The following is a 12,569-nucleotide window of genomic DNA, read 5'->3' as shown; positions in this document are numbered from 1 at the left end:
AGAATTAATAAATGCGTGTTTGAGCAATAAGCTATGTGGGGTGACAAGTGTCGACTACTGCTGTAAATAAAAAAAACTATTGCTGCAGTACTCAGTCTTCTAAAAAGTTTTTATTACATATGTATCTACCTTTATATGGCGTAAATACCTTTTTTTCAGCTAATCAATACGATACAAATTGAAACTTTATATAAAAATTTCGGTGATATTCAGGTGTTATTATGCACAAATCACATAAAATGTTGGATTTTATATTCGATTAATCTTACATTCATATATGAACCATTCAAGTAAATTAGAAAGTTTTCATTTGATAGCAGACAACATTTAATTTTATGAATGGGATAGGTAGATTATAATTAATTTTTTTTACATACGTAATCACATACACCTAATCTTTACCATCTTTATCATAGCATTTAATTCTTCTGACCGTTTAGTAGTTTTAGCCAAAATCTTTGCATTGTTGTTAAGAATGATTATTATCTTATTTTATTTTATCTTATCACTTTTCCAACTCTGGAACACACAATATATAATTGGTGATAAGAGCAAAGATTTTCTAAATTAAGCCACAAATTGGTATCCGTGGTAGCTTTTTCACATGAAATCCTTTACTCAAAATAGTCGCTTTGAGAATGTTGCTCATAATTATTTTATGACCAGTCTTGTGCCATTAAACAATTTAAGGGGATTTAGATTTCGTAGAAAAATCGTAGGTGATCCATGCTGCAAAAAATTTCAGACAGTCGATTGATTTTGAAGTTGAACCCGCATATCAAGTGTAAGACATAATTTATTGACACTTCGCCATAGGTATATACATATACATATGTACATCTATACTACTATTATAAACAGGAAAGATTTGGATGTATGTTTGTAATGAATAAACTCAGAAACTACTTTGCCGATTTCAAAAATTCTTTCACAATTGGAAAGCTATATTCACCCCGAGTAACATAGGCTATATTTATTGCTAGAATCTCAACTCTCTGGAAATAGTTATCAGGTGAGGGTATCGAAAAGACTCCGTGATGGAGAATTTTAATCTGATACTGAAAATCTTCTTGCAAGTCATTCTCTTCGCATCGCAATCGCGTGACAGAGAGTCGAGCAGCTCGCAGCTGCTCGCTGAACAAAATTTCAAAAAGCGTTTCCCAGGCCTTCAGAATTAGAGAGAAAGTCAACGGACACCATGTTCGAATTTTCTTCATTTTACTTTTTTTAAAATGAAACGGGAAACATATATATGTATGTATGGGAGAGTGTGTATAAGTGTGTAAAAACTTATAACTTTTGAAATGTTTGTTTAAACCCGTGCGTAGCTGGAGCGGTCTGCTAGTATGTGCATACATACATAAAGGTTAAGAATATACATAGAAATACAGAAAATAATATTAGGGACAGAAAGACAATTGCGACAATAAACACAATTGTATATATTTTCGTAATTATATAATAACAAAATGTATTTAAATTAAAACTATTTGTAAATTTTTTTGAGAGGCTGAACCTTATATACTCTCAAGATTTTCAATAATTACAATGTGAAATATTTCTCGGATAGGCAAATTTTTATTATTTAAATATTCATCATTATGCAGAATTGTCAAATCATGATTCGCATATCTAGTACATTATATATTATAATATATAGATAAGTACCAGTGAAGATATCGAGGAAAACCTAGCACAGCATAGGCCGTCTAAAAATCGCCGAATCGTATATACCTTATATTAGTGTTTTCAAACATCCGTTGAGTTTTATTCTGTATATAATAGGTTTTCCTATTTTAGAGAACTGTATGCCAAATATGTGGATCAAATTGTGTGTTAGCTCTTCCTTGATTGTTTAATTATTGCAAATTGATAGAGCATGCTATATAATATTTGGCTGCAATGAAAATTAACTCTTCCTTAGTAACAATAAATTTTTAATTTTTCTCCGCTTTATTTGCTTTTTATTTACAGGAATGTAGTTATCGTTCGCATCTTCAGCATTAAATACAAAATTTACAGCTATGAATGGGACGGAGTGTGAAAATATGGTAACATCCTTGAAATTGTCGGATCCAACGAATATAATTTCGTTAGCCATACTTTTATTTATCATACTCTTGGTAATTGCCGGAAATTCTCTAGTTATAGCTGCTGTATTCTGTTCAAACAAGTTACGTAGTGTTACGAATTACTTAATAGTTAATTTAGCTGTTGCAGATTTATTGGTAGGTTTGGCTGTTCTCCCATTCTCGGCAATATGGGAAGTTTTTAAGGTGAGTACCAAAGACATGATTCCAAACATTATTATTATACTCTCGCAACAAAAGTTGCATCAAAATGATCAGGGTGACGAGTCGAGTCAAAATCCGAATGTCTGTCTAACTTGAGTAAAAATTGAGATTTCTTAATGAAACTTGGAACACATGTTCCTTGGGACCGTGATAGCGTTATATGGGAATTTTTAATGGTTGTCACGCGATTTCATTCATTTTCCAGATGTGTCATCAGGGTGTCAAGAAAATATTATATACCAAATTTGAAATCTGTCGATAAGGAACCAATGAAGATAGCGGAACTTTACTCAAATTTACTGTATATGACCTATGGCATCACTTGTGAAAAAATTGTCGAAATCGGACTATAACTTTTCGATGCCCCGGATATCGAATATGAAGAACTCAGTGTCCCATGGTAATTTTTCACCGAAAATTTCGGCGAATCTCCCAGATATCTTTATTTAATTCAGATTAATGCAGAGGAAATCTTTTTCTTCTAATAGTGTGTCTCTGTATCAAAAATGGTTAAAATCAGTTCATAACTTCCCCCAGCTCCCATATACATAATTATAGATTTTTCAAAAATACGATGGGCTTAATAGCTTATAAATCGGTTAATATGTGAAATAACTTAGCCAAATTAAGTTAGCATATAATCTTAGATATAATGTATGTCGGTGGTGAAAATTAGTGAAATCGGTTCAGGAATTACCTTAGACATATACTATATATGAGGATTTTCGTTATTCTATTCGATTTTATGCCGAATATATGGATCAAATTGTGTGTTATTTTAAAAAAACTAGATCAATAAATTGCGAGAGTATAAAATGTTCGGTTGCACCCGAACTTAGCCGTTCCTTACTTGTTTTGAATTTATTTTGTGTATTTAGAGTTAGAAAAAAATTAAATCAGACCAGATGACATGCAACTTAATACGAATATCGTTTTCTGGATAAAAATGCTGTCTCAAAATATACACATGATCAATTATACCCTGTGAAAATGTTCCATTTTTTACAATACCAAAATACAAAAAAGGCCACCATTTCATGATGGGTGTTGAGCATTTTTGCCAGAAGGAAAAACGTACCCGAAATTTTTTTAGAAAATAATACGCCAATTTGACAGCCTCAGCACAGGACAGAATATAAGCATAATTTTTGTGAGAAAAGAACATTCTCATAAAAAATCAATGCTGTGAAAGCATAAACCAATTGTTAATGCCACAAATTAAGTGTAATTGATGTATTAAATGAAAATAAACTGCACACTTGTGCAAAACTTCATTAAGATCGGTTCACGGACAAACAACTTCACATTAAATTTTTATACATATACATATGTATATAGATATTAAGGTCAATATATATGTTTGGACGTATAAACCAATACTGAATGTGTTGTCACTGTGCTTTTTTGTTGCCTATGGTAGGTTTTACAAAAACTAATGAAATAAAGTTTTCAGCTTATACTGTCGCTGATGGGTTCTTTTGCATTGTCCTAAAATTTATTTTAATATACCGCTTAAATTTAATTATAGATGTTTAGTTAGTTAAGAAGTTTTGAAACATGTCAGGAATATATGAGTTATTTAGAAAACCATATAAGCATTTTTACATTATACCATGCAAATGTGCTGCAAGTTTTAATAATTTTATTATTAAAAAAACTCATAGAAAATATCAATTTTCATTCAATTCTTTTATTTAAACTTTTACCTTATTGTTATTTTCCATAATATTTTTATAGATATGGATATTCGGTGATATCTGGTGTCGAATGTGGCTTGCTGTGGATGTATGGATGTGCACTGCATCCATATTGAACTTATGCGCAATATCTCTGGATAGATATGTAGCCGTTACCCGTCCAGTGGCTTATCCTAGTATAATGTCAACAAAACGGGCTAAATCATTGATCGCTGGAGTTTGGGTGCTTTCATTTGTGATATGTTTTCCCCCGCTTGTTGGTTGGAAGGATCAGAAGGTAGATAATGAACATACAAGAAACTTACAAGTGTATATTTATTTTCCACGAACAATATATATCTTTTCATTTTATTTTTACTAATACTCTTACTTGTTTTGTTATAATCATATAAATATCTTTATTTATTTTATAAGACAAAACATCCTCATTACGTATGTAACAATCTGAAAATATGTGATTAATTTATAAAACTTTGAGTAAATATCTACTTCCAAATCCAGCTGACAAATGAAAGTTTATCCATATTTTGCTAATTTGAAGGTAGAGTAAAGTATGGTATGAAATTAATGAAATTTTCTGCACAATTTCTAAAAACTACCTAATCTATCAGGCAGGTTCTGGAATCCGACATTTATTCATTTTCGTTTTCATTCCGGTATACAAATGAATGACAACTTTTAAATACTAATTCAAAAAAATAAAATATAGATATACTATGTACAAAAATTTACAAATTCTCGTAAATATAATGCGTATACTAAAATAATACAAATAATAATGTATCAACTTAAAAATATATGTTTATTTGTATACACTCCCACTATTTTGCACAGATTATAATAGTTTTGTCCACTTAATGATTATTTATAATTGTATTGTATTATATATCAAATTGTTCAGGATGACAAGTGGAGTTAAAATCCGGATATCCGTCCGTCTGTCCGAACAAGAGACAACTAGAGTATGAAATCAGAAAAATAAGTGAGCGTGTAGTCTTGGATATAGTGTACATTGGTGGTGCAAATGAGTGAAATCGGTTGAGGTATTACTTCAGTCGTCATACACTATATATTATGATTTTCGTTATTCTATTGGACTTATTCCGAATATATAGGTCAAATTGTGTGTTATCTTAAAAAAACTATATCAATACATTGGGAGAATATAAAATGTTCGGTTGCATGTCTGTATATATAATATGTATGTTGAGGAGCGGAAAAATGGGGAAAATTTTGATTTTCTGTAGATGAATGTAGCCATATTTTTATTGAAAACTGTACCTGTTACCTCCGGTAACAGTTAAAAACAATTATTTTTTATTTCATTTTATTCATTACAAGTTCGAATATGTAGATATCACTATCGTATAAACTGAATTTTTATTTTTTTTGTAAATGAAACTATACAATTTCTAATTTAACAATTCAAATGATATATAATTTTATTTTATTCTTAATCTAAAAATATGTATGATTATTGGCATTGTTGCCTGGCAAATAAGAAAAGATTGCAAGAGTTAGCAGATTTATATTTATATGCGGATTCAGGATATTTTTTTTAGATTTTCGGGAAAAATTGCCACCAGTTCAAAAAACAAAGCTTTGAGATAACCGCATTTAAAGTTTCACACTAGCGTGTTGGATTGCCCGAGCGCTCTTTGTTATTGTCGAATAACGCCATGTCCAGTGTTGACACGGGCACGATTTACCGATGTATGCGGGCCCTCAATATTGTGCGTGGAATACAAAAAGCGTCTAAATACAACGTGATTATGCTTTCATAACTTGACGTAACTCGAAAAGTAATTATCAGATCAACTTCCAATTTTCGGAGAATATTTTTCAGATATTACACCTAACGAAAATTAAAAAAAAATTAATTTTTTGAAAATCCTGACTACACCTAACCCCTTAAGGCAAATGGAGAAAACTGCTTCCAGGAAAGCGCGACGATGCATGTCATATTAGCCTAGTGGTTAAACACACGGCTAGGTATTCCGCGAGACTCGAGTTCGAATCCCAAAATAAAAGAAGGATTTTTATATACTCTCGCAACAAAAGTTGCGAAGAGAGTAATATAGTTTTGTTCAAATTACGGTTTTTTGTAAGTCATAAAACTAAACGAGTTAGATACATATAGGGTTATATATAATATATCAAAATGATCAGGACGACGAGACAAGTTGAAATTCGGATGTCTGTCTATCTGTCCATCCGTCTGTCAACGGATAACTTTAGTAAAAATTGAGATATCTTAATGAAACTTGGTGCACATGTCCCTTGGGACCTTGAGGGAGGAGGTTGCTATTGAATATGGGCCCACAAAATGTCGAAACCTAGTGTCATAACTAAGCCATAAATATGAAAGTAAAATTTGGTACAGAGGATCCCATTAGGGAGGGGCATATTGGGTGTAATTTTTTTTAAGTGGGCGTGGCCCCGCCACCATATAGGTTTTATGTATCTATCTCGCAAACTAGTAAAGCTATATGAACCAAACATTCTGGAGTCGTTTCCTTTAAGTACCCCATTACACAAAAGAAAATAGTTTACATCGTATAATAACCACGCCCACCTCCCATACAAAGGCGAAATCGGTTCACATCCACGCCTACTTCGCATATTACTCAATTTTGAATTCCTTCAGATTCCATCACTCTATAAGGTATACATAAGGAACTGAGGAAGATAGCTATCTGTGGCTTCATTTGTGGAAAAATTGTCGAAATCGGACTATAAATTTTCAAGTCCCGGATATCGTACATGAAGAACTCAGTGCCTAAGAGTAAATTTTGACCGAAAATATCGTTAAATCTCTCAGATATTTTAATGTAATTCAAATTAAACCTTTTTCTTCTAATAGCATGTCTCTGTACCAAAAATTATTAAAATCGGGTAATAAGTTTCCCAGCTCCCATATACCTAATTATAGGTTTTTCAAAAATACGATAGGCTTTACTCCGCATATATCGGTTGATATGTGAGATAGCATAGAAAAATTAAGTGGCGTATGGTTTTGGATATAATATACCTGGATGGTGAAAATTATTCATCATTTGTGGAAAATTTGTCGAAATCGGACTATAAATTTTCAAGTCCCGGATATCGCACATGAAGAACTCAGTGCCTAAGAGTAAATTTTGACCGAATATATCATTAAATCTCACAGAGATTTTAATGTAATCCAATTAAACCTTTTTCTTCTAATAGCATGTCTCTGTACCAAAAATTATTAAAATCGGGTAATAAGTTTCCCAGCTCCCATATACCCAATTACAGGTTTTTCAAAAATACGATGGGCTTTACTCCGCATATATCGGTTAATATGTGAGATAGCTTAGAAAAATTAAGTGGCGTATGGTTTTGGATATAATATACCTGGGTTGTGAAAATTAGTGAAATCGGTTCAGGAATTACCTCAGCCCTGCGAGAGTAAAAAATGTTCGGTTCCATCCGAACTTAGCCTTTCCTTACTTGTTGTCATTATATTTTATCTATTTATTTTTTTTTAATTATGTATTTTTCCTATTTACAATTTCAGAGTTAAATTCTTCAATATTATTTTTCATTGAGCAAATTAACTTTAGAACTAATTTTTGCTTTAACTGTTTTTAACAAAAAATAAAAAAAATATTTTTGAAAAATTACATACATATTTCATTATATTGACATTTAAATATTAATTTGAAATAAACCAAATATCAAAAAATGCTTTTTCAACACTAGATATTTAAAAACTTAATTACTAAATATGTATGTATATACTTATTATGTTATTAACTTTTAACTATGTATTAACTTTTTACAAGACTCTTCAGTTTTCCTAAATTTAAATTTGTATGCACTTTTTTCTTGGCTCATAAAATCACTAAATATGTTTTTCATATACTTATTATGTTATTAACTTTTAACTATATATTAACTTTTTACAAGACTCTTCAGTTTTCCTAAATTTAAATTTGTATGCACTTTTTTCTTGGCTCATAAAATCACTAAATATGTTTTTCATATACTGTATTTAGTTTACAGACAGCGGATTGACTCTTTACTCATTTTAATTATTTGTGAGACTGTGTTAGTAATAAGTAAAAATTGTGTAAATGTGTAGGAGTTTCGCTCACGCAGGTTTTGATGGGTTGTTATCTCCGTGTTGCAGGGTTGGTATATGTACGTCTTGTGTGGTGCAATGTCTATTCTGTAAAATCAGCTCAAGAACATACAAAAATACTAATAATTGTCAAAGTTATCACATTTTACAAAAAAAGCGTTTTTTTCGAAAAGGCTTGCCGTGACTACGATTCTATTCCATCAACTCTACTGAAAGCATAAAACCAAACAAATTTCTCCTTATAAGTTGTGGTCTTAATCTAGAAAATTTCTGTTTTTCTCATGGTCAATTAGATTATCCTAATAAAAAAATTAACTCATCAAAAATCTGCTAATTTATTTCCTTTAAGGCGGAAGAAAATTCGACTCCGAAATGGTGAAATGCTATATCACTATCTCAGAGGGAAATTATTTTTACTACCAAATCGTAATGTATTTATTGTTATATGCACACTTAAAGTCAAAGTGAATATTTTAATCGTTCTCATAGGATGACCGGTAGATAAGCACTTACGTTAATTGAAGTATCATAGGTAAAAATATTTGGTATAAGGGCTAGCTACGAGCTAGTCGGAAATGTGAGACAATTTAATAAATTTTTAATGGTGTATATTGAAATTTTAAATGAAATAAAAACGATCATTCATTTACATTCAACTTGAGTGTATACTTCTTCTCACTAAATTAGACGTTTCTGATTCCGCTGTTACCGCTTTGCCATATTTATACACTCGCAACAAATGTTGCTAAAGAGAGTATTATAGTTTTGTTCACATAACGGTTGTTTGTAACACCCAAAACTAAACGAGTTAGACATAGGGTTATATATACCAAAGTGATCAGGGTGAAGAGTGGAGTTCAAATCCGGATGTCTGTCTGTTCGTCCGTCCGTCCGTCTGTGCAAGCTGTAACTTGAGTAAAAATTAAGATATCTTGATGAAACTTGGCACACTTATTTCTTGGCACCATAGGAAGGTTGCTTTCGAAAATGAGCAAAATCGGACCACTGCCACGCCCACAAAATGGCGAAAACCGAAAACACATAAAGTGCCATAACTAAGCCATAAATAAAGCTATGGAAATAAAATTTGGTACGAAGGATCGTACTATTAAGGGGTATATTTGGATGTAATTTTTTTGGGGAAGTGGGCGTGGCCCCGCCCCCTACTAAGTTTTTTGTACATGTCTCGCAAACCAATAGAGCTATATAAACTAAACATTCTGCAGTCGTTTTTTTTAGCCACTTCCTAATATAGTCCAAAAATGAAAGAAATCGGATCATAACCACGCCCACCTCCCATGCAAAAGTTAGGTTGAAAATTACTAAAAGTGGGTTAACTCACTAATGAAAAACGTCAGAAACACTAAATTTCACATAAGAAATGGCAGATGGAAGCTGCACTCAGATTTTTTTATAAAATGGAAAATGGGCGTGGCGTCGCCCACTTATGGGTCAAAAACCATATCTCAGGAACTACACGACCGAGTTCAATGAAACTTGGTTTGTAATAGTTTCCTTACATCCCAATGATATGTTGTGAAAATAGGCCAAATCGCTTCACAACCACGCCTACTTCCTATATACCATAACTTTGAAGACAATCTGAATCGTTTACTTTACAATATATAAAGTAAGTACTAGTGAAGATATCGAATACTATGTTAATTAAAATTATGTTATAATTAAAATAGTTTGTTTTGTTACAAAAAGTTCGCCATTTTTGCCAACTGTTTTGTTAGTTGGAAAAGTGAAAAAAAGTCTTAATATAAGATTTTTTTGTACTATTGTTATTAAATTCCGTCATTGTGCACTTTTTTTTCAAGTTAATTTATTTTTCACTTAAAATTATAAATAATAATAAGCACTATTTCTCACTTCCACCTTTTGGCTTGCTTTTATTGATTTGTACTATCGAGCAATTGGGTCTTTTCAACGTCACGTCAGGGGAAATTAAAACCCAAAAAACCTCACTCTAAACGAATGTCGTAATCTTGTATTCTATCATTATTGCAGTGTAACAATCTCAAGTCTTGAGGCATTGATTTTTTACGTTAGTTAGCCATTCATACATTTTTCACACATTTTTTTTGCTCATTATATATATATATATATACATATATAACCCTTGTTATATATTTTTTCTATATCAGTCAATAATACAATCAGTACACAAACGAGAAAATTACACCCGTTTCTACACTACAACTGTTGTATCTGTTCAACGTAGTAGGCAAATGAAGCAGTTACGATACGAATACAATCGGACACACATGTCAATAGATGCGATGTCTGACATATTAATGCCAGCTACTGAGGGGTTTAATTACCAAGATCCAGCTCAAGTGTCTTTAGAGAGTGGCGAATATACCGAGAGTTCAAAATTTGTGTATGAAAAGTCATTTTGTGCCTCAAAGTGTGAATTGACAAATGATCGAGGTTATGTGCTATACTCGGCGTTGGGATCCTTCTACATCCCAATGTTTGTGATGCTCTTTTTTTACTGGCGCATATATAAAGCAGCAGTGAGAACTACGCGAGCAATAAAACAGGGCTTCAAGACCACGAAGGGTAAGTATTTTCAAAATAAAGCAAATTACCTACGACAGTAGCACATTAGATTTGTAAATATTAAAAAATTAGACAATGTATATATTCTTATTAAGCATCGAAGAGATTGGTTCAAAGATTTTTGAATAAATTCTACAATTGCAAAGAAACTAAAATTTTGAGTTGGTTTGATATAAATATAATATTAGTATTCAGACTTTCGTAAATCACTTTTTGATTTAGATCTGTACTTTTACATACATGTAAGTAATTGTAATAAATTTTTGAAGAAATAAGTACGTACAAGAAAACCATTGGCACATGTCAAAAATGTTATTCAAATGCTGTAATAAAAAATAAATTATTGAAATAAAAATACATGTGAATAATATTAAATTTTATACTCTCGCAACATGTTGCACAGGGTATAATAGATTTGTTCACATAACGGTTGTTTGTAAGTCTAAAAACTAAACGAGTTAGATATAGTTATACATACCAAAGTTATTAGAGTGACGAGTAGAGTGATGTCTGTATGTCCGTCCGTCGGTGCAACCGATAACTTGAGTAAAAATTTAGATATCTTGATGAAATAAGTATTCCTCTGCGTCATAAGATGGTTGGCATTGTAAATAGGCGAAATCGGACCATGGCCACGCCCACAAAATGGTCAAATGGCGCAAACATATGAAAGCCTATAACTGAGCCACAAATAAGGCTATGAAAATGAAATTTTGTGCAGAGGATTACAGTAGAGCAGCATATTTGGATGTAACATTTTCCGAAAAGTGAGCGTCGGCCGCCACCAGTTATGTTTTTTGTATATACAGTAATTCCCGCTTGAGTACCACTGCTAAAGGTGTAACACTTTTGAGACACTAAACCGGGGAACGCACTTAAACTAACCAACGTTTTTCTCAAATATTTCGATCTACTATTTTCTTTTAGGAAAATTGCAAATATATTTAATACTTTTTTATCCACATTTACAAATAATTTAGGTAAGTTTCTTTAATTTCTGCATACTACAATAAATTCTAAAAGTATTGTGCATAATTAGCTTGGTGTAAAATGGGCAGAAAAAAATCCTGTGACGAAAATACGAAAGCCACTATTATTAATATGAACAACGATGCGAAGTCCTATTTTGAGATTGCACAATCTAAAGATCTTTAAAATAACGGGTTGCAACACACAGTATTCACACAAAACCACAATTAGAGCGCCAAGCAAGAAACCTCGTATAACCATCGCTATAGATGACGAATGAATCAATGCAATTCACCACTCTAAAGGAGTGGAAAAGAGTCATATTTTCGGAAGGAACTAATAAAAATACACTTTCACCAGATGGAAAAAACATCTGTTCGGCGTTCACGAAGTAAAGGATTTGACCCCAAGTACATTCTCCCCACGCTGCAGCACGGGGTACTATAATGATATGTGATGTTGTGTCATGAAGTGGTCTATGACAAAAATTGAGGGTCATATGGATCAGTGCTAGTATATTTCTATACTGAGAGGTGAAATGCTTCCATATTTCGACGACGATAATTGTGTTTCTTGGCTGTTACAGCAAGATAGAATGGAGAGCAATTTCCAGAAGGATATGTGAGAAATTAATTGAATCAATGCCTCGCAGATATCAGGCCTTCATTCAAATAACGGTTTTTCACAAAATATTAACTTTTCAATAACAAACAAATTTTTTAATTTATTTATAACAAAATATTTTTAACAAAATATGAAGCGTTTCTAATTACGTGACCGAAAGGTTTTAGTAGATCTTTTTTCAAATAGTGAAAATCGAAGTACAGAAGAAAATAAAATTAAAAAACTACATATTATCTAAAAAGCAACGAAATATCGCTTAATTAAACTCAAAAAGTTTCAATTATTATATATATAATACGAATAATATCG

At 31.8% G+C, this 12,569-nt stretch overlaps 1 protein-coding gene across 4 annotated transcripts in view; it reads left to right on the top strand.

The window, feature by feature from the left end:
* The window catches only part of LOC105214265 (octopamine receptor Oamb), a 29,131-nt gene that overhangs the window by 7,725 nt on the left and 8,837 nt on the right, over nucleotides 1–12,569 (top strand). For all 4 annotated transcript variants that reach the window (XM_011187592.3, XM_054226333.1, XM_054226339.1 and 1 more), the window contains 3 exons: nucleotides 1,975–2,276; nucleotides 4,032–4,268; nucleotides 10,250–10,667. In XM_011187592.3, the coding sequence (XP_011185894.1) occupies nucleotides 2,025–2,276; nucleotides 4,032–4,268; nucleotides 10,250–10,667 (907 nt within the window). In that variant the 5' untranslated portion in view covers nucleotides 1,975–2,024. The remainder of the gene's footprint in view (nucleotides 1–1,974; nucleotides 2,277–4,031; nucleotides 4,269–10,249; nucleotides 10,668–12,569) is intronic.

The sequence above is a fragment of the Zeugodacus cucurbitae genome, chromosome 2 (assembly GCF_028554725.1).
Source record: "Zeugodacus cucurbitae isolate PBARC_wt_2022May chromosome 2, idZeuCucr1.2, whole genome shotgun sequence".
In the NCBI taxonomy this organism is placed as follows: Eukaryota; Metazoa; Arthropoda; class Insecta; order Diptera; family Tephritidae; genus Zeugodacus; species Zeugodacus cucurbitae.
This window is presented reverse-complemented; position numbering and strand designations above follow the sequence as displayed.